Source organism: Argiope bruennichi, chromosome 3 (genome assembly GCF_947563725.1).
Source record: "Argiope bruennichi chromosome 3, qqArgBrue1.1, whole genome shotgun sequence".
Classification (NCBI taxonomy): Eukaryota; Metazoa; Arthropoda; class Arachnida; order Araneae; family Araneidae; genus Argiope; species Argiope bruennichi.
The window spans coordinates 141,373,158-141,400,946 of record NC_079153.1 but is presented as its reverse complement, the minus strand read 5'-3'; the positions used below and the strand labels follow the sequence as shown (position 1 = coordinate 141,400,946).

The following is a 27,789-nucleotide window of genomic DNA, read 5'->3' as shown; positions in this document are numbered from 1 at the left end:
AATTTCATCTTGTGAAAATCATCTTTTAGATTTTAGTTTTCAAAATAAAACTCTACTCAGTTATATGGTCAAGGATTCCTTTGAAGAAACGGTATGCAAACAATTTAAAGATTATTATATTATCGCTACGTATGCATCCAAATCTCAATCTTTCACTTCAATTGTGGGTATCTCTTTAACCAATTCTTCTTCTATAGAATTCATCCCATCAATTCCATATTTACAGCGAAAGCCTTGGCACTTTGTCAAGCTCTGGATGAACTTTCAGTTACAGGAAAAAAACCTGCTTTTGTTGATAGACAGTTATTCGGCCTTTCAGCTTTAAAATGCCTTACAATTAAATCTCTAAAAGTCTCTCAAGATCATTAGCTGGCAAAATTCAAGCACGGAGAAATTTAAATCAATGAACATGCTTGGTGTGATCTCCAAGACATTCACAGATATATTGGTAAGAAAAGGAAAAGATAAACGTACTCGCAAAAGCAGTCACGGAATCGCACCCATTTGCTTGCGTGGATTGCTTAGAAGATTTAATTTCTCATTATCGGGAAATCTCACTACAAAAAACAAGTCACATTTTCCCAAAATAGCAAATATTAAGAATTTATTGACGATGTTCCTCCCATGTTTTCCTTTAATTCATCGCTTAAAAATAGAAGAGAAGATATCATAACTACAGATCTTTTAATTCGTATGATTATAACTCCAGACCTGTTGAATAGATTTGGTTTACACAATTATCCTTAGTGCCAAGTTTATAATTTTGATTATCTTGTTTATCATCTTGTTTTGTTCCAAATACGCAACTCATAGATCAAATTTTCTTTCAAAATTTAATATTGATCTTCATTCAAAGCGTTTATTCAAAAGGCTGTTTCTAATAAGCAGTATCTTCAAATTCTTCTTCAATCTCTGAAATTTTTAAATATCTATTGAATGCACTCTTTTGGCATTAGAGGATAACTGCCTTTGTTGCCTAAAATCTCATTCTCATCCTATTTCAATCAATCAATTCTTTCTGAGTAAAACCACGTGCTCATTGTTTACTTTCTTGAAATGTAATGCTGCTAACAGAAATAAGTTGGTTTCGTTTGCAAATATTCATATACTTCGAACACACTGAACACGACTGCCAAACTTTTGAAAATATTTGGATCAGTATCCTTTGTTTTTGTGATTGTACCATTCATTGTGCTGCTTCACGCTTGAATTTTATTCTTTTCCCATTGAAGTGGCAATCTCTGGATGACGAGTATGAATTATTATAAAGTTGGCAAATCACTTTTGCGCTCTTTGAAGTTGCATTATTTGCATACCAGGTGTGTACGGAATTTTTTCTCATGTAAAAATTCTTTAATCATTTTTATCATGTCTGTGAATATAGAATGTATTGATTTTAACTTGCGGTGTGTGATAGTAATATTTTTTTCATTTTGTTAATATAAAATAAAAGAATTGAAATATGTTCAGTATTAATGATACAGCTTTTGTTATTACATTTCAGAATGAGTTATAAAAAATTACAAAAGTCAAAACTACAAAAATAGAGATATAGATGATAATACATCTAATTATTAATTAATGATTTAAAAATGCATATTTACAAAAAATTGCAATTTGTTTGGAAATTTCAACTAGAAAATTGGAAATAATATTTATAGCACTAAAGGTATATATATATATCTCCTCCTTCTCTCAGTATCCAACAATTCCAGTACACTGCAATTTTTCATATCTTTTACATGTTTCATAAAAAGGCAAAAGCTCATATTGAATTCTATTAGTTTCAAATTATTTACAAAAGATTGAACAATAAAAAATATAAATGATTACTTTTAAATAATCTTAGAGTTTTTAGAAATTTTAGAATGTGTATATTTTTTTTTCCTGCCAAAGTATTTAAATTTATTTTACATACTAATATGAATAGTGTACTTTTGTCTCGGACTGTCATTATTCAAAATAGGTTGCATTTTTTTACATGAACTTGATGAACATAATTTTTTTCACTCTATGACTTAGTGCATATTTTATTGTTGAAATCTTATATATTAATATTGTAATAATTTATATTCTTATTAACTACTCTTTCTGATGATGATGAGAAAGTGAAGTTTTAAAATTTCTTGATATCAAAAATTATTTTTTTCTGTACAAATTCATTTAGATAGAAAAAAAACCACATAATTATCTTTAATTTGAAATATTATATTTTGACATAAATATTGAAATTTTAAAAAAAGTTCAGGTAAATAATATATTATTAAGATGAAGAAAGTTATGAAAACATTTTTACTGTATATGTTTGCTTATATTTAAAATTTATTAAAAAATAAATATGAATTATTTTTCATTTATAATATAGTGTAAGATATTCTAAAAGTTTTTTGGAATATAATTTTTAATGGTCTTTAAAAAAACTATACTTTAATCAATAATGGAACTTGTTTACATATTATTTAAAATCTTTTATATACTTTATAATTTATTGACGTAACATATTAATAATTGATTTTTTTTAAAGGTGCATAAGTGAAATACAGAAAAAGATTAAAAACAGCTATTATTTCATGTATGGAGATGCCATGCTTTCTAGTTCTCGAATTGGCCAAATCATTGATAACAGTGCTGATAAATGTGGGGATAGTATTGCAGTTGTGTCAGTTCAACAGAATATATCCAAAACTTATTCTGAATTGAGACATGAGGTAATTCTTCCTTCTACAAGTTGAAATAGCAATGATTGATCTGATGGACAGAAAAAACTCTACCTAATTTTCATTTTCATAATTCATTGCATTTTATTATAATAATCTCTTCACACTGTAATGCTACTTTGTATTGATGCTATTTTTTCCTTTGAATAATTTATTATTTTATATTATTACTTGTAAATAAAACTATTCTTTTTATAAATGATCAAGATAATATTTGAGAGAACAATAACATCCATTTAACCATATTTTATATTTTGTTTTGCTGTGAAAATGAAAGAATGCCATATTTTAATATTTTTTAAGTAAAATCTGCAAACAGAATGAGTTAAATTTAAATGTTGAGTAAAGTGGAAGTGTAAGAAGTATACTGCAATATATCCTTATTCCATTTACCACCTTATTTAGAAAATGAGTAGTTAGAATTTTTTATTGATTTTCTAAATAAAAATTGATATATTGATCCAAGTATTTAATTTATTGAATATTTAATTAATTTTATTTATTAATCTATTGAAACATTAAAGGGGAGGGGGGGGGCTTTGAAGTTTCTCTTTACATTCTGTCTTTCTAAAGTGACTATACATTTTATTTAAATAAACAAAATGTCTTAAAACAGCTTTCAGATATATTTGCAGTTATATTATATAACTTTGTTTTTTAATAAAAATATTGTTACATTTAGTTATTTCTTTTAAAAAAAAAATAACCATTGCTAATGTCAATATAAGTTATGTACCTGTTTGTATGAATAATGCTCTGTGCCATCCCTCTTACGCTCTGAATTTCTTCTTGTAAATATTATTTTAATATTAAATATGTCATGGTTTTTAAAATAAATATATTTTATAGAATTTAGATGATTCTCCTGATAGTATTAAAGTGTTATATAATATTTTTAAGATATTTGATATTCCTCATGCTGTATTATTCTTAAAAAATGTCATCTGATATTGTTAAGTGTCTTTTTATTTGGGGGAGGGCGATTCCTTATAATTTATCTGTTTTAAAGAACACAGGCCTTGTTTTATATCAGGCACATTTTTTTAATGGTATCTTGTCTGAATTCTAATATATCTTGAGAAAAAAAATTGTATCTCTTGTTATACATTTAATTTAACAAATGTTCATTACTTTTAAAAATTCAAACTTAAACATAAGCATAAACAATTGCAAATACTATATTATAAATCTATTAATCTCTAATGTAATGTAGTTTTGAATTCATAAAGAAATCTAGTTGAAATAAGTAGTTAAATATTTAATATGATGACATATGTAGCACTAAATAGTTTTTGGCAAAATCACCCCTTTCTTTCATAATTCAGGTTGTACTTTCTGTTTTCTTTAATTTGTTTATGCTTGTCCTAAAGAAAGGAGGGAATGGTAACAAAATTTTCAAAATAATATAATAAAATCTAGCCATTTTGAGTGAACAGTACACATAAATAATACACGCTTCCTCTCCAACACAGGTTAAAAATCAACATATACAGAAAAAAAATTGTGATTACCAATGTAGTTTGATAAAAATGATAGATGTTTCAAACACTAAGATTGTATACTGCATATTTAATCACCAATTTTTTCTTTTAATTAAGCTATGGTAAAATTCTTAGTTTTGCTGATGATAGAATTTTGATTTTTAAAATGAACTTATTTGGCTGATTTCTTTTTTATAAATTAACTGATATATGCAGTTTTCCAGTGTTTTACGCTTTTTCAGTTAGTGTAATGAATATATCATAATCTTTGATTTGTTATTTCTTTTATTTATAGTAAAAGGAAATGCATCCCTTGCTTGTATGTCTTTTTTGTACTTTTTAATATGGTATGTATTGATAAAATATTGTAATTATCAAAAAATTTGATCTTGTTATTTTGATATATCTCTATGTTTTAGACCTCCTTGAGTTCAAAAAAATGTTTCTCATTATGTCTATCTGACAAAAATAACTCAAAAATACTTTGAGCAAACTGAAGAAGTTTGGGATATCATCTTTACAGCAAATTTGTAGATTTCTGTCAAGTTTCAAGCAAAATTCATTTAGAGGAAGTTTGCCTGCCCAGCTATCCAAATATACAATAACTACAAAATGAAAGAACTAGCTAGATGTGTTCATAGCTAACATTTAATATGTAAACACCTATCAAATTTGGAATAAAATCTATCATGGGTTTGAATTTCTGTCAGTCTATAGTTTTACAAGTATGTAAGTCGGGCAACTGAAAAATGCAATGACTTAAATATATGAAATTTGATATGTGATTTTCTGACTACAATTGTAGCTTTGTGCCAAATTTTGATTTCAATTAATGGGAAACAATACATCTAAAAAATGCATTCGATTTTTGGATGCCTATTGCTAAATACCAAAAATTAATTGTCAAAAAAGATTTTTGACAATTAATTGTCAAGTATCACACAAAACATTCTAAATTCATACCAAAATGCTAAATTCATGCCTAATATCAATATTTCATAGTTACTGTTCAGCAGTGTCAATTTCCCCAGTGACATTTAGGGCTTTATCCAGGTCCACAATTTTAATTAGGGGAAGAGACAGATAACATCTTTGTTAGAAAATAAATGAGACAATTTTGGAGAGATCACTTACATTGGTTGTTTTATAATTTTTAACTTTTTTTTCCCCAGGCTGAAAGATTGGCATCTGGCTTGATTTCCATTGGTTTAAGGAAAGGCGACAGAATTGGCATCTGTTGTCCTAATTGTTACGAGTGGCCTCTGGTGCAATTTGCTGCAGCTAAAGCTGGTTTAATTTTGGTACCTATTTACTTCCTGCTTTTTAGTTTATTTCAATGACACAAATTTGTCATACTTTTCTCTATCTACAACAAAATGGGTGGCATGTAAATTTAAAATGGAAAATTCAAGGAAAACGAAGGAAAGAATAGTTGATGATAAAAATATGAGTGAAAATTCCATAGTGATTCAATTTATGGAAGGGGGAAAAAACATTTCAAATTGTCTAACAGGCATAACTATTATATTCTCTTGCTGTGAAAGTTACTAAGAGACAAATGTGATCACTGAAATTTTGATGCATAATCACACTCTTTGACCATACTCAATTAACCTGTAAGCATTTATTGTGGAGATAACTCATTTGTTTTAATACAGCTTGTCAAAGTTTTATGCTATGTTTAATGCATCATATTGAATTGCCTGGATTTCACTTATCAATGTTCTTACTATTTTCAGACTCCTATCATCCTGAATGATTTATTATATCTCTTTATTTTCTTGGATTATATTGGTTTTTACTTTTTAATATTAGCTTCATTAATACATTTAAGTAAAAAGCTTAATAATGGTATTAACATAAGTAATTTTTTTAATGATTTTTACGGTTTGTCTTAACATGGTATGAAGTTTGATCTTAGATTTGTTGAAGGTTTTTTTTTTTTTTGTTTGTTTGTTTACACTTTATCTAAAGATTTTCATATTTTATCAGTTATTTCAAACAAACTTATCTAGTGCAGTTTAATCGAAATTGGACATAGTGCCACAAATCTATCATTTAAGCATATTTCAAATTTATAAGATCATTTCTCACCTTTAATGGATTCTGATAGGAATGGAATTATGTAGTCCAATGGCTAAACAGTTCATTTATATTTTCCTCGTTTTAGATTTATTATAGACATTATAAAGATATAGACATATTATATCTTTTCCTTTCCTCTTTGTTGAAATATTTCAATATAATTTTATGAAATTAAATCATAAAATATTACATTAAATTTATGAACACTTCAGATTGTGTTCATAAATTGTGGTTGTGTTATTTCATCAACATTTTACAAAATGTAGCCTTGATTTTCAAAGTTGTTTGGAAGTTGTTTTACTGCAGATTTTTTTTTTTTTTAAGTTTTGAAATTTTATGAAGAAATTATTTGTGAAATTAATAATGTGGTGGGGGTTTAAACATTTAACAAAAATGCTAAATGTATTTATTTAAATGTTTATTGTTGAATGCATTTATTTGTAATTTGCTAAAATTATTAAATAGGTTAATATTAACCCTGCATCTCAAGCCATGGAATTGGAATATTGCTTAAAAAAGGTATTCCTTTTTTAATAATGTATTACAGATCTTTTACTGAATTTGAACACATTTTATAAAAACCTGTCTTTTTAATATTTTATCATACACTTTTATTTAACTTTTCTTCAAAATGCTTGTATACCAATATATTTGAGATAAAGAAAATTAAATAATTTTATAGCATAATATCAAATTTTCTTACTTTTTATTTAATTTGACTTTTTTTATATGTGTATTGATGGAATTGTGTGATCAATTTTTCACTTCCTTCTTGCTGTGCTAAAATATTCACATTTTCACTCAGGGACAATATACTATTTCACCATTTAACTATCTGGTAATAAGCTAATTTTTTTAAATTGTGATTACCTAATTATAAAAACTGATAAAAATTTATTTTATGATTCCATAATTCTAAGAATAATTAATTACAAATGTAAAACAAAAAAGAAAAGCAGAAGGAAATTGAAATAAAAATAATTTATCTAATAGACCAATAAGAATGTATTTTTAAAATTGGTTTTATTAAATTTATCCTTTGTATGATTTTCTGATTTCTTTACTTTTACAGCTTTTTTTTCTTCTAATTTTTGTTATAATTAGATGTCCTAGGTTATTATATTAGATGTCTAATTACTGTCCTAGGTTGGTTGCAAAGCACTTGTGATATGGGATATGCTTAAAACTCAAGATTACTATCAGATATTGTGTGATATAATCCCTGATTTACCAAAAAGCACATATGGAAGCCCAAAAAATAACAAGTAAAATTTATTATTTAATAACTGATTATTTAATTAAAATTATTCATTTTTATTATTCACTTTATTACCCAGTCTTCTAATGGTATATACTATATTTTGAAAGCTTTTAAATTCAATCATTCTTTCTTTCTTTTCAGGTTATCGAATTTAGAACACATAATTATGATTTCTGACAGTAAGAAAAAGTAAGTGTTTGCTTGCATTTTTCTTAGTTCTGCATTTTTTTTTTATTTATTTAAATCCACTTGCTTTATGTTTATAAATTTGAAATTTTGTTATTAAGTTTTCACTTCTTAGATTTTTTACTTACTTACTTACAAAGTGTACTAGAATTTCAAAATTATGTCTATATATAATATTCTTGATAACAATATAAATTTTAAAAAAAAATTCAGAAATAAAATATCATTTGATTGAATAATTTATTTAAAGTTTTTCTTATGAATGGTGCCAATTTATTAAAAAAAAAGGATAAAATTGATTTGAGGAATCCAGAATATTTTTAATAATGATTATTAAAATTATGAATATTTATTATTCATAAAGATTTTGAAAACATTAATCATAAAGTGGTTCTAACACTGATTATTCATGCTAAATATAATAATTTAGGCAAAAACTGAAAAAAGTAGAAGTAGAAAGTTTATCTATCATTATTTTCAGAAATGTTAGCATCAACTTGTCTACAATTCAGAATTATATATCTTTGATAGTTTTCAAATAATTTCAAAATTCAATTATTGGAATATCTGGTACTGTAATTTCTAATTTCTTTTCGAAATGAGGAACCATATTTTCTTATGTCTCTACCAATATTATATATCATCATTGTATTGAATAAGGTAACTTACTCTTATAATAAAAATAGAAATATATCCTTTATTTCAAAATTATCTATTTTTTATCTGCTTTGCCTTCTTCAAAGGAAAAACAAAGTATATCTTATTTGGTTTCTTTTGCAAAATCATTATTCATTTTTACAACTATATTAGCTAATTAGAATTAAATTATAAATAAGCAATTCTTATTTATCATTGACTTCAGGTACATGCATTTTATTGTATTTTACGATTCTGCTAACAATAATGTCGCAAAATCATTTGTTTGAAATGAGTTATAGTAAAAGGCAATTTTGTATTTTCTTTTTCGTTTGTAGTGGAATATTAAGTCTCAAAGATGTGTTTGAAAGTGCTGATAAAGAAAGTGATATGAAATTATCTGAAGTTGAAAAACTATTACAGTTTGATGATCCTGTAAATATTCAGTTTACATCTGTAAGTAACTAATTTTTTATGTTAATTTTAATCGTTATTATATACAATAATTGGTTTTCTTTCTATATTATTAAATCATTTTACTAAAAAATTTTTTCCTTCCAATTTCCGTCGTATCTTTTAAAAAAAGAAACTTATATAGCACTCATACTTTCAAAAGTACACTAAACTTAAGCAGATACTTAATTTGTACCTAATGCCTTAAACATAAACATCAGCGATTTGGGCTTGTGTCTTTGAGTTGGAATGATCAATTATTTAGGGAGAAATGTGACTCATAATTAAACATACAAGACATCACATATTGTGTGAAAGGGTAGAGTTGACACACACAATACACCATATCTGTAAAGGGACGATGATGGTGATATTTTACTGAGAATATTTGTAATTTAAGATAAGAGAAGAACATATAAAGATATGGGTTTAGCACTTCCTTCCTTCAGACTATAACATTCTGATGAACAAACTGGGATATTCGTTTATTGCACTTTAAAATATAGGAGGGGATAAGCACATACTTTATTTGATCTAATACTTTCACTTCTTTAGTATAAAGAGTTTATTTTTACTGCCCATATACTGAATGAAAAGTTATGCACTCCTTCCGTGATTGCTATCTGTTTATTCCTCAAACTAATGTTAAAGCTTTATCAAGTTTCTTTCAAGAAGTGTTGTCTTCAAGCCTTCAGAATTATAGCTGTATACACCTAAATAAAGAATGGTATTAAAAAATGAAAGCATATCTGTAACAAAGTTACAGAAAATTTCAATCTCTGTGATTTCTAAAGAGCAACTACTTTATGCACTAAGCTTGATTTGTTGTCTTTTTGTATATTGTAGAGAAATCATGCAGTTCAAATTTCTGCATTCATTGAAATTTGAGATGTAGCTGTCCTATTAGGACAACAGTATTGTATATTTTCAATATTTTGAAATTCTTTATATTATCTTAAATATGTAGTAGTAATATTATAGAGCATCATGTGGTAATTTGGTGGAAACTGTAATTTCATAAACTTCAAATAGCTTAAGAAAATTGCCATTTCATATTTGAAGTTCCTTAGCAAATAAGTTATCATTCCAGTATCAGACTGAATAAAAAAATATCATTAGCAAGGAGGCAGTGGGGATCACTGATATATATAATGGTCTTTCAATTTCTTATATTGGGAGCTGGAACCAAAGAGATATAATTTTTTATAATATATGAAGTTAAGCTAAACATTGTAAATATAATTTTTGCAATATATATATACATAGTATTACAAAAATTTTGTACTTCTATCAGGAGGCAGTAAAACACAACTAAACAAGCACATATCATTGTATAATGTATGCTTAGAACTCGATGGAATAGGGGGGGGGCAGTGTTGCTTTCCATCTGGAGAGGCATTTTCCTGCTGTCAAACTATGATTTCTTTCCCTATAAAACTTAGAGTAATTTTAACTCGATTTGAACTAGCTTTAGTGCTTTGGTGTTTTATTGTCTAACACCAAATTTGTATATTTATATCAAATTTTGATGGAAATCAATTTGCAGGAAATTTGACTGTCTGAGTGCTAGTGAACATGATAACTTCAAAATGCAAAGAACTATATTGGTAAGGTTTGGCACATTGCTTTAGTATCTAACGTACAGATCTGTCTCAAATTTTATATCAAATTCATCATTGATCATTTATTTTTATTATAATATTCTCAATCAATATGGATCTTATTAGGATCTACCAAACATAAAAATTAATGTTATGAGTGAAAGTAATCGTACTTCTCCACACTTTCAAAACCAGCTTAAAACATTACTTTGCCATTGGATTAACTTTACAGGAACCCTAGAAATTAAAATATCTCAACTATCACATAACATATTAAAATGACGTACTGCTTACAATGGAAATTTTTTTTAATAAATTTGTTATGTAATTAAGTTACTTTAAATGTGTTATTCTATTAGGCTTCATCTGATTGCGGAGAAAAATCATTATTGCCTATTATGTAAGACTGTAGATCATGTTTTTCCATTTCTGGCGATATTTTTACATGATCTTTTATTAATTTTTGGCTTATATTAAAGGCTAATTATTTTTTTAATTATTCTCCACATTCCTATTTACAAAATATCACTCTTTATCTAATTTGCTTTAAGAGTACTTTTTCTCTAGGGTACAACTGGCACACCTAAAGGAGCAGTTCTTACGCACCACAACCTTGTGAATAATGCTTTGCTTGCCGGACGAAGATTTGGATTTAACTTATATGTAAGAAGTTATTTTTATATAAATTTTTTCATATTGTAATCTGTTTTTCATTCAATTCTTAAATTTTGCACATTGAAAATTAAAAAGGAGAAAATAATTTTTTAAAAAAAATTATACTTTTTAAGTATTGTAATTAAAGTGTGTTTCTGAAAACCAAGTTATTTTAGTTTTAAAAGCATGTTAAGTTCATATAAATGTATGTTATGTATTATGTAAAACCAAAGGTAGTTTTTCAATTCAAAAAGAAGCATTACTGAAAACTTTATTGATTAAAAAAAATTTTAAAAAAAACTTAAAGTTAATGTTTTGCAGGAATTTAGCATCAGATTTATGCTTTTTAACAATATTAAAAAAGCAGGTTTTGATGTTTTCTTAATTTGTTCTCTATGTTATTTTTCTCTTTGGAGAACACTATTCTTTACTTAAATCATTGATATATTGCATAGGAGTTGAAAATAAAAATACTTAAATAATACACATGCTGGCTGTAGAAAGTTAAGGCAAAAATTATTTTGGAGAATCCTACATGTAATTGCATGTACATTGACTGTAGGCACACGATGTAATTCTTTACCATTTTTTTAAAAATTTATTTAACCATATGGGCGCTGAATTCGTGGTTACTGGAATCTTCGAACCGGATTCACTTTTAATACCCTGATCTGATTCTTTGTTTGATTTTGCCTTACTTCTTATGTTTTTTTGGCCCTCGATCACAACTCTTTTCGATATATAGATGACCGGCTCACCTAAATGAAAGTAGGAACTATCGTTTTAACCGCATTTTTTCCCTCGTGGTAGAAGTTTGAGATTTCTCTGTTAGATGGAGTGTGCTTGAAAAACTCTGCTGTAAAGCATTTGCGGCGAATAGTCTAAAGGAGATAAGAATGACAGAGCAAATAACGTCCGGCAGTGTTTTCCTGCAAAACCTACTTAGTGAACAGTTATGGTCCAATTATGTAACAAATACGATCTTTGTATTATCTTAAGATTCAAAGAATTATCTTTTTAAAGCTATCAATTTCATTTCCGTATAATTTATGCCTTAATTCCAAAAATATTTTTTAATTCAATTTGATACACAATTAGTTTTGAAATGCTATGATGAAATTCAAATTCGCCCACCAAAACATTCAGTTGGGTGTTTTTTGCCAGTAATTAACGCCGTAATAGGATTTTCACTTCACTGTTTTTATTTCACATATGTACACTTTAATTTGCAGTAACTTAATATAATTGAATTTATGTTTTTCAGTTATAACAAATAACAAAGGGAATTTTTTTTAAAAAAAGGCATTCTATATTGATCATTTAACAGTCTAAAATTCGATATTCTAAGCAAACAAGCTAATCGCCAAAGGCGGCTAGGATTAAGATAAAGCTTAATCCTATGCGGCTCACTATCATTTAAATTCTAAACCCAAAAACAAAAAAAATATGTAGATAACCTATTTAGACCTATAGGAGTACACAGTTTGAATTTCGTAAAGATTTTACTTATCGTTTTGATTGTTGTTGTTGTTTTGGGGTGGGGGGGGGGGGGGAGTACTCCATCATCTGGAACACTGCGCCGCCAGAGCTCTGAAAAGTGCGACTACATTGCAGTAAAGCGCAGAAATTAGAAAAAATCTAGAATTTAAATTTTAAAAAAAACTTATGTTATATTTGTGTAGCAGATTTAGTATGATCGAAGGTGCACCAAAAAGAGGCTCAGATTCGCTACTGGAAAATAATTTTTAAGTATTTTTGCTGCTTCGGAAAAAAGTAAGTGAACTCCTCCATTTTCAATACAATTAATTTACAAAAAAATGTACATTTATATTTAATAGAAAATAAGCTCTGTTATATGTATATATATAATTAAAAAAATATTTATACAATTTTATAAAACTAACGTTAGCAGAACTCAAAATAAAGAACAGGAAACTCCGTTCAGCTCTAAGTAAAGATGACCAAGGCTATTGTTAAGAAAAATAAAATAAAAGCACAAAACATCGAATCCATAGTAAGGAGTAGTCATTTCCAATAATTCTGACCCTCCCAAACGCTATTCCTTAAATTGAATTCATTTTCCAAGAATTCTGTTGGATTGCGTTTTTATCCATCATTGTATTTTAAATCTTTTTCCTATACGAGGCATGTAAAGATAAAATATTGTGATTGCCGAAAAATTACTGCTCGAGATTTCCAAAACCTTCCATGTTTCGAACCACCCCGAGACCGGGGAAGAGAGAGAAGAGATTTATTTCAGCTGGTGGAGGCAGTAATTCAAACTCGTGATTGTACGTGGTTTGAACGCCGAAATTGTAGATTTCTATCAAAGGAAACAATGTGGAAGAAATTCGTCAGCAGGGAGGCTGTCTGTCTGCTATTTGGTTTGTGATTTTAATGTGAAAATTACAAATTTATAACAAATTTTGAACCTAATCAGCTAAATAAAGCCCAAATTCATACGTGATTTTTTTTACAATATCACAAAGTACAAAATATTAACAAACAATATTTTGTACACAACACTCTTTATTTTGAAGTAAATCGAGGGTAGAACGCTTACTTCTATTTGAATCAGTTGTTATCGTTTTAGTTCTGAATTTGTTCGAATTTTGTAATTTTTATCTTAATATCTCCATAGCTTATTTCTTTAAATAAAGCAATTTATGCAAATTTTTTAGAAACCTGTTGTATGCTGTCACCTTCCTCTGTTTCATTCTTTTGGTTGTGTCTATGGATCTTTGTCTTCAATATTTTATCAAGGGACGTGTGTTTTCCCATCTCTTACATTCGATGCGTTTTCGAGCTTGGCAGCAACCGAAAAATACAGGTAAAACACAAATTTACTCAAAAAAAAAAAAAATAAAAAAAAAAAAACTGCACTGTAGTTTTAAAATTATTAAATGCCTTTACTGTCAGAGAAAAATAAAGTTCCATTTCTTTATAATTTGGAAAGGAACAATACATTTTCGATTTGTATGTATTAACTAATTTTATCGGAGGCGGCTTAGATTATGTCAAATATAATTTATTTTTCTCGTAAATGATTTATTGTTGATTTTTAATGCTAGTTTTACTTAATGCCGATTTAAAATTGTTAACTTTTTGTAACCAGTGTCGGCAACTAATAACTGCATTAATGTTTTGCTTTTTAAGAAAAAGTTTTAGGTTACGGAGGAAAAAAAAAGTGAAAAATAATCTGAACCAGAAAATTTCTTTTTTTATGAATTCCTGGTTGTTTATGGAACAAGGGAATAAATGTTTTTGCTAAAACTATCTTGGAATCTTCGCCATTCATAGATTAGATCTCCTCAGAGGATATTATTTCCACTATTGAAAAGAATAAACCCAAACAAGCTCAAAAAATTATCATACGAGCAAATATTCAAGTGGAAACATCCCAGATATTATTACATCACTAAATGGATTCAAAACAAAATATTCAGCAGATTTATTGCACTTATTATTAATAAAATAGCCTCTTATGCAAATTAAACTTTTCTATCAATTCCTTGTGTGCCACTTATAATGAAAGCAGCGATCTTATATTGAAATATGAAAAATATTTAGCCTATATATTTGTGCCCTGAAAAAAGGTTCAAACCGTTCATCCCAACTTTCGGGGATTTTTTTTTTTTTTTTTTGCTTAATTTGTTGCAAGTCTTTGCCAACAAAAATTATCTAATCGTCTTTATTCAAGCTGTTAAAGTATTTTGAACGCTTATTATCTGCAACTTTCGGCATTCAGAATCTCTCCTTACTGTTTACATTCAAGTTACTGCTACGATGAATGATGTTCCAAAACTGAAAATTTCTAATTAATTTGATATATTGTTCCTAAGTTGCCTGCTACAAAGGCTAAATAATGATATTTTCTCCTTAACTTTCCTTCCCCCCCCCCATAGCGTTTTTCTTTTCTGATGTTCTGATGTTAGCTTTTTTTGGGATTTTCTTTATATTCTCTGCAGGTGTTCTGTTGTTTTCGGAACTCCAACCATGTATGTCGACATGATTCGTAATTTCAAGTCTGGAAAATTTAATATTGGATCTTTAAAACAAGGTATTTTTTCTCATGTTTATTTATGCAGCTTGACTTGTTTCATGTTTGTACAAGTGGAATTTTGTTACCTTTTTTTCAATCACTTTCTGATGTGGTGGGTTTTCTATATTTATTTGTTTCTGATGGCAGCATATTTTTAATATCTTCGGTACTTAAATAATTATAATTAATTAAATATAATTAGTTAATTGATAATTTAGTTAAATTTAGATCATGTATGTTTGGCGCCACATAGTAGAAAATTTGAGGAAAAATTTATTTCAAGATTCCATAATATTTATTATAATGCATTATAAATTTAAGAATAATGCAAATTCGAAAATAATTGATTAACTATAGTTTCTGTTGTTTTTTTTTATTAGCTAATAAAAGTATATTTAAAAAAAGTATTTTTATTAAATTTATCCTCTGTGGCGAAAGTCATTCCAGTCATGATACCAAATTTTTTCATTCGAAGGAATCATTGGTGGAGCCGCAGCAAATGCGTCCCTTGTGAAAGATATCAGAGAAATCCTCGATATACCTCATCTCATGGTAAGTTGTGAATGGATGATTTCCTCATGCTTTGCTGACAAGCAGTGAAATTATAACTACAATCAAAAAAGTAGTTAACTAGAAGTTCGTCTGGTAGTCAAGAAAAGATACGCTATGATGGCTTATATATTTAAGTGGCGCTCTGATTTTAAATAAATATGCCGGTTGTATTTTCAGTCTTGTATCTGAATATAAGAGTGTGAAAATATGAGTCTGTGCAATCGCACAGTAAAAGCGAATACAGTTCGTTGAGAGAAATATAATTGCTTATCTTTTAAAATGGTAGCTTATCTTTATGATTTTTAAAAATTAAAATGGTTTTAATAAAATGAGAGAAGACTAAAAGCGTATACATTTTAAAACTTACCTAATCGATTGTTTTAGGCATTAAACAAATCAAATGAGATGTATTTTATTTTTTGATGTGAAAAACTAGAAGTGTGGATTTAAAATTTTTTTGGATTTTTGTGAAAAGAAATAGCTTCTGATGAACATTGGATAACAGCGTAAACTAGAAATATTAATTTCAAAATCATTCAATGCCTCAGAAAAGAGTTGATTTTCAAGTTACTGGGAAGGAAAGCGGAAATTATATTTCTGAATATTGTGTCATTAAATGTTAGAAATCATATTTTTGAATGATAGTCGATACATATATATCACGATAAAATAATAAACGAAAAATATTCATAACAAAATTAAATTCTCTAACTTTTCTGATTTGAAATGTCAATAGGAGGCAAAGAAAACAAAAACAAAATATATGTCATATTAAATGTAAATAAATCCACATAATTTACTTTCGTTTATTGAAATCTCTTAAAACCATCAGTATTCTGAAGGAGTGACTGTTTGGACGAAAATTTTTGAGTGCAAAAAGAAAAAAAAACGGAAATAATTTTTATTAAAAATAACAGATCTATCAATGAAATTTTAAGCAATAAAAACCTATGCCATGATTTAAGTAAATAACCAAACATCAATCATTTATTTTTACTCATTCTAAAATTTATTTCTTTATTTTTTTTAAACTAATCTTATAGTATAAATAGAAAAAAAAAATTATCTGTATATTTCTAATGTACTAACAGTTCCATCCAGTTTTTTTTTTTTTAATCGAATCTTATTTTTATTATTTGAATTTTATTTGTGTTAGTTTAGCGTGATTTCGTTTAAAAATTTCAAACTGATTTAAAAATATTTGTTTTTCAGAAAAAATTTGAAATATTTTTATGACACATTTTATATTTAAGGGCTGTCCATATATAATAATAAGTGGGAAATTATTTCTGATGTTTGAATTACGTCAGTGCAAAATCATTGTATATATCATTATTTATGTTTAATTATAATTTCAATCTTTACACTCTTCGGTACAAAGGATCAGAAGGGGGAAAAAATGAGGATTACATTTCATAAGAAATAAAAAAAGGGAAGCAGTTTTGGCATATTCCCTGGGCGCTATTTTATATAAGTACGCCAATGTACTCATCACACTCCTTAATAATCAATGACTTAAAAATGGAATTGCTCTTCTCATCTATTTCTTTTACATATGCAAACGGACTTTACTTTCTTGATACAAAAACATCCTCATACAATATGAGAAAGGAAACGTTTTTGCAAAATGGACTCTTATTTAACTACAATATGCGATACATCTTCCTATGTAATTCCGTTCTCTAAAAATGAATCCGAAATACGGTATACAAATAAAAAGCTCTTGTCGAAAAATATTGTCAGTTATTCGTTGAAAAATGTGTGATCGAAGTTGCCTGAAGAAAGCTGGCTTTCAGTCTGAGTGAAAGTTGGATTTTTACTGATTCAAGGTGGGATACGGAGCGACGGAGACAAGTCCGGCCGTCTCCTCTACTCGATTTGTTGAGGACTTTGAAAACGTGACGAATGGCGTAATGCAACTGGTGGAATACGCAGAGGTAAGTGGTCCCCGCATTTGATTATTAGTCTTCCTTTACTAAGAAATCGGGTGCAAGAGAATAGTCAAAATTGTATTTCAAAAGAGTAAAACAGTGGATCGATGCAATTACGTTTTCAATTTTATCTTTGTGTCATTTTTTTAAAATTTTTCATGTGCTTATGTTTGTTTTGTAAATTAAGTATTTATGAATTGCACATAACTATGTGTTGCTTGACATAGATGCCAGTCTTTATCCGATCATTTTTACTTGACTTTTTCATTGTTTGTTAAGATGAGATTTTCCTTGATTTTTTTGAAATTGAATCATTCTGAATTTAGTTAATCAATTATTTTAATTTCCGATTCCATACAAAGGATACCTTATGTTAATGATTTAAGAAAAATTCAAGATTATTTATAATAAAGATTTGTGAATTAAATTCTAAAAAATAAATAGAATATAAAAACTTTTTATTCATTAATAAGTCTGATTTGTGTTTGGGAAAATGAATTCTTTTTATGCAGAAAAATGTTACCTGGTCATTAAACTTTTGACTCGTTCGTCTCATTTCGTAATAAGTATTATAAATGAAGTTGATATATTTTATTATAAATTATTATAATAAAAAATATATTTTATTATATTTAATGAAGTTGAGACTGATTATTTGAGTTGAGTTATTATAAGTTCAGACCTTATATTTTAAATGAAGTTGAGACTGATAGAACTATAAAAAGTACTCAGTAACTACAAGGTGATTATAATTAGTGACACTATTCAGGCGCCTTTAGAGCCCATTCTGCCTATCGGATTTTGATAGAACATTGGTATATATGTTACATGGACCATGGGGAAGACATTTCTGCATTAATAAAATAGTTAAAATTTTGAACAGCAGATGACATTTTTTAAAAATTTCTTGTGCAAATTAGTCCAACCTATAAAAAGACTTGCAGTCAAAGCCCGAAAATAATTTTGCTTGCCTTTGTCATTGTTAATCATGCCCTTACAGAAGAAAGCTTTACTGGTAAAACTGTTTTATCAAAACAGCAGCAATAGCTTAGCTTTACTGTTTAAAGGAATTGCAAAATAGGTCTATGTCTAAGAATGATTTGAAGAAGATGCTATGAAATTTGAAGAGACTGGAGGCTTGGATGTATTAAGAGGAAGAGTTCGGAAACTAGTTGCGAATGAAACTGTCGAAGTCTCTACTGTTTAGGTTAAAAGAGCCTCCAGTTCCAGCTATTCTTCCGCAAGTGGTCGATCAGTGTCACGTGAATTAGCGATTTCTTGGTCAGCAGTACGAAATATTCTGCGGTCCGTTTTAAAACGGTATCCATATAAGATCAACGTGGTGCAAATGCTGCAACCTCAAGACCTCTAAACACGTTATGAATTTCCTTGCCGATTTTTGAAAAGAATGGGTATAAATGACGCGTGGTCTTGGCAAATTCTATGGTCAAATGAGGCGCACTTTTTCTTTCTTTTCTTGAATAATCAAAATTACTCCATATGGGAGTGCGTCATCTCCTAATGTCCTGTACCAACAACCACTGCATTCTGAATTCTTGGCTACATGGTGTGGATTACTGCTGATTTTATTCTCAGGCTGTTTTTCTTTGAAACTCTCACTCCTCAAGGTCTTAAAACGGGCTATGTCATGAGTGCATGGTACAGTGACCTTCGACTGCAGGTCATTCTCGCTTTACGGGAACGGCAATGTTTGCAGATCACTGTATTCATGCAAGATGGAGGACAACACCCCACATTGGATGCCAAGTCAGAGAACTGCTTCGTGCTAACTTTGGCGAGAATCGTATAATATCTAGAGCTCCTGGCCTCCTCATTCGCCCAATTTAAATTCCTGTGATTTCTTGTTGTGGGGATACCTAAATGTTTAAAGAGGTGGAATCGGGACCTGAATTAAAAGCCAGCATGATACGTCATATTGCTGGAATCCTTAGAGAGTTTCTGCGCGCTGTCATTGAATACGCTATAATAGCTGTCAATGTCACGTTGAGCATATTCTGTAACTGAATGAAGTTCAATGATTCTGACAGATTTCTTTTGCTTTTCTTTAGGCACCACAATTCTCCTTCGGTTTTTTTTTTTTTTTTTTGCCAAAAATTTGTTTCCATGGTCCATATAACGTATATACCAAGTTTCATCAAAATCCGAAAGGCGGAACAAGTTCTAGAGGGATCTAAATAGGGTCACTTTAGTTATAAACATCCTGTGTATCTAAATCAGATTTGACATATTTCCACGGAAGCTCGAATTGCAGCGTTTTATGAATCGATAGTATCAATTCTTGTGTTCAATTAATTTTCTTTTATATAATAATTCTACAGTATTATTTATATCGAAAATACTTTTTGCTTAAATCATTCTGTTGATAGTTTTTATCATGGTCCTATTCAAATTTGCCTAGTTCCTAGTTACTGCCATCCATATGTCTGCATGTGTTGTCAGTACGGGATTCCCAATTATAATTTGTAGTGTTATTATTTTTTTCTTTTCTTTTTTGTTGTTTGTATTTTCACATGCATGATTTTTTTAATTTAATTTTTGGATACATTTTAAATATATGAAATTTTAGGTTAAGATTGTTGACGACAAAGGGCAACTACTACCTGTGAACGCCAGAGGCGAGCTTTGTGTTCGAGGACATAACACATTTTTAGGCTACTGGGACGACGAAGAGAAAACCGCCCAAGTTCTGGACAAAACGCATTGGTATCACACAGGGTAAGATGGAATTTCATTTGCTGTACTGAGTCGTTTTCAAGTTCATCTCCTCTTCTTTTAAATAGATATATAGGCTTAAAAAACGACTCCACATTTATTCATACGTCGTGTGATAGTTCCCACGTTCTCCTCATAATGTATTTGAGGAGAACATATGAATGAAATGAAACTTATTTCTGTTTCTTTGCATTTTTAGATTATTTGCAATAATAGTTATTTTTTTGCAGTACCTGATTTTTTTTATCCAAATTGTCACCAAAGTTATACAAATTGTTAAATTATTGGTGACATTTATATACTGAAAGAATTTCGCTTTTTGAATTTTAAGTTAATGTTTTGTGGAGAAGAGCCCTTTATTTGCCTGTAAAGTGTGTTTTCAAATTTCTGTTATCAAAAAATAAAAATTTCATGGAAATCAAGTTATCATGTGGGAACATTTTAATTGCGCAATAGAAATTTTAATTGATGAGATATGGACTTTTAAAATATAATTGGCTGCATGAAACACATTGATGAATTGAATTATTTGAAATATTTTTGTTAAGTGGATTGATTTTCAAACTGTGATTTTTCTGCAGAGGTATTTTCAGCAATATGATTAGTATTCAAAATAAAAATTTGAAACTTGGTATCTTAATTCAAGTATTTTGAATTTAGTGGGGTTTTTTTTTGTTTTGTTTTGTTTTTCTAGTATAGAATATTTTTTTACCAAGTTAAGTTTTTGTAGTCCATAATTCTAATGATTCATTTCTATCACAGACTCTGTTCCGGAAACATCATCATTCACATCTATGTCTATGTTTTTATTTTATAATGTAATCTTTCACTGACGCAACAGGATTTTTAAAACATAATTGGTCATAGCATACGCTGTGATATCGAACCGTTTGAAATATTTAGAAAAAAATTCAATTGGTTTTACTCTAGAAAAATACTGACTCTCTCTCTAAGCTCTAGAAGGAAGGTTTACATGATTTGGAATTTTAAAATAAAAGTTTTGAAATCGAATTTTTTTTTCACTTCTTTATTTGATAACTTTTTATGACCTATGCTATTTATACTGTCACAAATAAAATGTGATTTTAAAAAATCATTTTTAATGTGAAATAAAGATAAAATTCTCAATCTCTCTTCAAGTATAAAGATTAAAAACTAATGCAACTAAAAGAACTGAAATAGGTGCAATTTCTGGAACTTTTTTGGTTGTCATCTTTGTGTGTAACATTTCAATCTTTCTTTGATTCGGACTAGAGATCTTGCAAGCATGAATGAATACGGTTTTATCAAAATCGTCGGAAGGATCAAAGATATGATAATTCGTGGTGGAGAAAATATCTATCCCTTGGAAGTTGAAAATTTTTTGAACACACATCCATCTATTCTGGAAGTGCATGTAAGTATTTGCTTATAACTTTTTGAATGAGTCTAAGACATTGTGGTTAATGAAGAATAATTTTTTTTGCAACTAAATTACTTTACCTCCTGAAGGATAAATAATAATAAAGTTGTGTGTGTTTACAATTCATTATTTTATTGAATAGGAGGTATTATATTATTCGCGCATTGATTAAAGTAATTTTAGGTTTTAAAAAAATGGGCATTTGGATGAATCTGAAGCGAATTAAATAATTTATTTATTTTAACTTTGTCATAGAGTTTCTTAAGAAAATTACTTAAATGAGTAGAATCTCTTTATATTTTGCTCTCTATAGTGATATAATAAGAGTAAAACGCATCCGGGCTACAGTATTTTTATTTATTGCTTACTTTGAGATAATAAACTTTCAAAGTGGCTTTTTAATCTTGATACGATTCTTCATAGCATTTGCTGAGAATGACGTCTATACGCCTTTGTCGCTGTGATTTACCTCTCATTCTTTTCTTCTCAAAGAAAAACGGACGCTTTCTCAAAACATACTGGGTGTCCAGGTAGTCTATTTTAAATAGTCTCCAGCTATGAGAATTCATCCTTTGCACTCAGTTAATCACATATGCTTCAAGCATCCAATTGGTTCCTGAGAAGATTAGCCCCCCCCCCCCCCCGAAAATGATGGCTTCTCAAGAAAAGGTTGCATTTTATTGATTTAAGATTTAAACCCAAACTATTAGACTATGGATGAAAAACATTCCTTGGTTTCTTTTCCTATGTCTTGTGATAAGAGATCGAACAAAGATGTTCTCAATGTTCTGCATACAACTAATAATGACCTTGTGTGTCAAATGATGAAAAAGAATGTTAACTGCTTTTCCTTTTGTAATATGTTTTCTTAATAAAATGATTGTGACACCCTGCAATTTGTTCAGAAATTGGAACTTTCAAAATCTTTTGCAGATCTGCGGCGTTCCAGACGATCGGATGGGCGAGGAGGCGTGCGCGTGGATTTGCTTGAAGGAAGGCGCAAAGCTCACTGAGGAAGAAGTAAAGGAATTTTGTAAAGGAAAGGTAACTATTTTACCTGCTTCTTCACTTTTTCGAATGAAGCTAAGGTTCAAATCCTTCCTAAGGTTCAAATTGTATAATTATTTTTGATATACAATGGTAATTTCAAAGTCAACTTATTTTCTTATTTGTTCTTTAGTTCTTAAAAATGATCTCAATTTGAAAGTCCTTTTAGCTCTGTTCAAAAGCAATATCGGTTATGAAATCGGGAATGAATTACAATTTTAGGGATTTCTAGTCCACTATTTTAATTAGTACAAGCCATCAAAAAAATACCTGGACACTGCTCTTTACTCCGAAACTAATCTCTTAGATCTAAATAATTATCGTACAGTAAAACAGTAAACGCCTGATCAAGTTACATAAAATATTGCATTTAAAATTTTAGTAAGCATAAATTTCAGCGAACCATCTGGTCGTCAAAGATGGCTGGCTTTAAAATCAATTCCAAAATGAGATGAAAATATCGATAGATGTAATGTAATTTTGTCTGTTTGCTGCATGAATTTCTCATTTTCAGAAATATTAACATCCTTGTTAAGTATTCGGAAATTATTTTTCTCTCTTTCAAACTGTTATTTCTGTGGATAAATATTTTTTGTAGTTATTTCAATGTTTGTGAATCAGTTGGCTGGTTTAACAGGGAGAGTAAAATTAACAATATTTTATTTTAGATAAGCCATTACAAGATTCCACGGTACATCATGTTTGTCAAAGAATTTCCAAAGACTCAATCAGGAAAGATAAAGAAATCTGAAATGACAAAAATTGCTTCTGAAAAACTGAAATTGTAATTGAAATAATGCAGCTCTGTGTTAATTTTGCAAATGATTTTCTTAAATATTTTCTAGTAAGCACTTTTTTATTATTTTGAAAGCTCATTTCAAAAACAGTATTTTAGAATTTCATGTTTTATTATATAGTGAAACTTGGCTAATTTAAAATTACCCATATTACAATAAATGTTTGAGTTATAAAAAGACTGAATTAAAAATCCATTGTTGCAAGTGAAAATGTAATTTTTAAAATAAAAGAAGCATTAAAGATTTTTTTTAACGTTAAACAGGATATAAATAAGTAATAATAGTGATTTTAATAAATAAAAATTTTTATAAGTAAAGATTCTTTTGGAATATACAATTTAATACTATACTGAAAAAATTTCAATCAATAAATATTTGATTAAGCACTTATTAACGTTATATAACACTTTGAATGCAACATTTGTGGAATAAAACTTCAAACAAAACATAGCTATTGATACCAAACATAATCAACGTGTTTCGTTAAAGAAGAATTTTGTTATTTATAATTTGATTGAATATTATATACACCTGTAAGTTCTTGAGGAAATTTAAAAAAATATATATTTACTGCAGTTTTATTATCAAATAAATACCGATATATTTATATGATGAAAACAATTCAAAATTAAAAGATTTTAAATTACAGGTAATATTTTTAAAAATTCAGGGCAATAGAAAAAAAATCGAATGAGCCAAGTTTCATTACATTGTCACTGAGAAGATTACTGTAACTTTGAATCATATGATTTGCCTCATTATATTGAATTGTACTAGCATGAGTTTTATTTACTGAAATCTTCTTACAACTAGTCAAGAATAACAATTATCTTGTATATTATTAACTTGTTCTGCATTATTTTTATGTACTATGTAATGATTTTTTAAATTTGTTTGGAGTATTTGATGATGTGCAAATCATTTAAAAAAATCAATATTTATTTAAAAAAAATTTTTTAAATTTCTGCTTATAACATGTTTTTTGGATAATTTCTCCATGCCATGTTATTGTAATTTAGTCTAAGACAGATTTAAGGACTGGCGCCATGGGGCATACTAAAATTCAAGAATTGTGAAAACACTGAGGCCAGATTCTGTTTATCAGTATTAGAAATGGAAATAATCTGAAAGGCAATTTAGATTCAAAACATTTAATTAAGCTTCATTAATACATTCTAAAAAGCTACTTCACCTGTGATTTTCTTTTTTCCTATCCTTGTTTATGCTGGAGCAGAAGAGTGAGTCATTTTTGAGGCACAAACAGAAGAAGTTGATTTGAAAGGAATCATATTCTTTGTCTCATTAAAACAGAGCTTTCAATTGCAACTTCCAACAGCAACACAAGCACTTCGATGGATTTTGTGTTCAAGATTCAGTATGCAACTTGTATTCATGCATACAAGAATCATTTATCAGCATGTATCTCTGTGTATTGATGAAATACTGGTGCAATACAGTTATCCAGCAACACGTATTTGTGCCTCAGTAGATTATATGTGAGGAACACGGAAAGGAATTTCCCTATATAGATGGGGGGGGTGCAAGAATGGGAGCACGAATAAGAAAGACTGAAGAAGGACTGGCCTGAATGTTTTCCGACCCGTGGGCTAACTTTGGAATTGTTTGGCACTATAAGTGATTCCAAGAGCTGCTAATTAATTTCTGGAAACTCCTTTTATTTATTTGGTCCTCTTGATATAGTATTCTTTCTGTATGCTCTTGATAAATCAATCAAATCTTTGTCGCTTTCCACCATAACCATGTGCTTAATGTTGTTTTCTGAAGTGCATTTGCAGTTACTTGTTTAATACATTCAAATATGCAAACAGTTTATCGATCAAATCTTTGTCACTTCCCACAAATATGCCAATGCTTTGTAATAGTAGAAATATGCCCATGTTTCTACTATTACACATTTTTAATTAGTTTGACTTGTTTCATGTTTGTCAAGATAGAATTTGGACACCAATTTTTCACCTTTTTCCTGGTTTCTTAAAAAATTCTCCCCCCCCCCTCCCTTTTTTTTTTTTTTTTATATATTTTGTGTCCTTGATGGTAAAACATTAGCTTAATATCTTCAGAATTTGTGTACTGATTAATTTCAGTTTTGATTCCAATCAAGTAATGCTGACTGATTGTTAATATATGAAAAAAAAAATTAATTACTAGTTGCCAAAAAAAGTATTATGAATTAAAGGCTGAAAAATGAATAATAATTAAAATGAATCTACTTTTTATTACACTAATAAAAATGTGCTCTCAAAAATTATTTCTACAAAACTTATTTGTAACTGCATTTTGTTGATTTTTTTTCTTTAATTTTTCTTGAAACATTATAATTTTTCTATCTACTTTCTTTTTTGTTATAGCATAATCTTTTATGTTATACTACAAAATTTGAATGTTTGTTGATGTTTAATGGGTTGATTTATTGGTTGATCATGGTAGTATTATATTAATTGTGTTGTTTTTTTTTAATTTTGTGTATGATTTCTTTCTAATATGATTCATTATGGTATAATTTATTACACATGTTTTTTGTTATGACAGAATGTAATTTTTAAGCATGATTTATAGTGTTTTGTAAATCTTGTTTGTTTATAGTATTTTCATTAAAAAAAAATGTTTAAACTGCTGTTTTAGTGACTGTAGTGCATTTTAATGCACTGATTTAAACTTTTGGAATGTTAAATGTTAATAACAAAGAGCATCCTTTATTTCAACGTATCTGTATGGAGTTGCTTCTAATTTACATATTTCATTTCTAAAGGAAATTCCAATTTTCACTTGAACTAATCTATCAAATAGCTTTATCAATCCTAGGAAACAAACCATCATTATGCAAGAATCTTCTGTTGAGATGTAGACAGATTATTCTGCTCTTACAATAGGTGTGAATTTTAAGATCAAATTCATTTCCTTCTCTCATCATTCTGGCCAATGAATTTCAAAGTTTGATTTGTTATTTGATCGAACTTCTTTAATCTGTATTCAGTTATTTCGGCATCTACTAAACAGTGAATTGCCTTGAGATTCAGAAAGTAACAGGTAAATAGACAAAAAGTGCTTTCAAACTGGATGTCACATAGTATTATTGTTGGAGGGATCCTTCCAATTTTTCCAAGCATTCTTGTCAGAGTTGAAATTTGGACTTTGCAATGGTCAAAGTAAATCTTAGAATTCAGAAGCATATTCATGGTACTACCATTATATGGTTTTTGCACAGTCGATGGTGGTATTGTATCCAATGAAAGACCTTTTACATGCTCCATTCCTGCCTGTTATGGACTTGATAAACAGGAATGCTCGGTTAATCCTTGGATGACACTCAGAAGCTGTTAGGGCTTGGCAAAACAGAATATACATATTCCACACCATGATGCAACCGGCAGAATCTTGATGGGTAATGAGGGTGATCTTGCTCAATTTAGCCTCTTTTCTGAAATGCTCATGGGTTAGTAATTTTCTGGCCGGTGTCTGCTTCCCTTTTTCTTCAGTTGTGATTAATTTTTACAATTCAACAATTTTACCAGCTGTGTTAATTTACTTAGATATCATCTCATCTTTAGGAATCCTGAAAGAACCGAAGAAAATATAGTTTATGCTGAATTATTTCTTAGAAATTCTATAATGCACTAGTAGTGGGACTCATTTATATAATTGGAGTCAAATCCCATGAACACAGTTGTAAAAATAGCTGGTTTTGCAAAAACATTACAGAAGCAATTCTAATGTTTCGTGAGCAGTATATGTACTATCTTGAAATGTATCTAGTCTTCCGATGTAGTCATTAGCGTTATTTGTAAAATGTTTTCTGTAATGTGGAAAGCATACAATGTCATTTCTGTTAATGGGCTACTGCTATAAGAATCGATGGCACAGTTCGATTGCAAATACCACTGAGTGGTTTTGTGTTCTTTGGAATCGAAACATGATCACAGAAACTTAAAGCAAGAAGGAACAACTCCCTGACTGAAGGCCCCACTCCTCCGGTACTAACGAATGCAATAAAGTCAGGAGGGAAATGAGCATGTGATATCCAAGGGGAAGAGAGGAGCAGAGACGAAAAGGGACTTCGGAGACGAACTTGGCCAAGAGAACAAAAGTCATGTGATTTGTCATAAACTAATAGAATTTAAATTTTGCTTTCAGGTTGATCTATTAAGCCCTTCTATGTAAATTTATGTAAAATATAATATTCTAGAATTGGA

The 27,789-nt window shown here is 28.7% G+C and overlaps 1 protein-coding gene across 3 annotated transcripts; it reads left to right on the top strand.

Annotated features, from left to right (window-relative positions):
- The first annotated feature begins 898 nt into the window (after positions 1 to 898).
- On the top strand, positions 899 to 27,789 carry LOC129963136 (medium-chain acyl-CoA ligase ACSF2, mitochondrial-like). Of its 3 annotated transcripts, none has more exons than XM_056077232.1 (16): positions 899 to 1,319; positions 2,525 to 2,708; positions 5,371 to 5,499; positions 6,749 to 6,802; positions 7,430 to 7,548; positions 7,686 to 7,733; positions 8,705 to 8,822; positions 10,988 to 11,083; positions 13,756 to 13,904; positions 15,043 to 15,134; positions 15,592 to 15,668; positions 17,498 to 17,605; positions 20,187 to 20,335; positions 21,587 to 21,728; positions 22,668 to 22,778; positions 23,450 to 27,789. In XM_056077232.1, the coding sequence occupies exons 1-16, from the start codon at positions 1,246 to 1,248 to the stop codon at positions 23,567 to 23,569; spliced, it is 1,770 nt and encodes a 589-aa protein (XP_055933207.1). In that variant the 5' UTR covers positions 899 to 1,245; the 3' UTR covers positions 23,570 to 27,789. The 3 variants fall into 3 exon arrangements, with proteins under 3 accessions (XP_055933207.1, XP_055933208.1, XP_055933209.1); XM_056077234.1 differs by lacking the exon at positions 899 to 1,319 and adding an exon at positions 4,494 to 4,545 and having other exon boundaries at positions 2,576 to 2,708; XM_056077233.1 differs by lacking the exon at positions 6,749 to 6,802.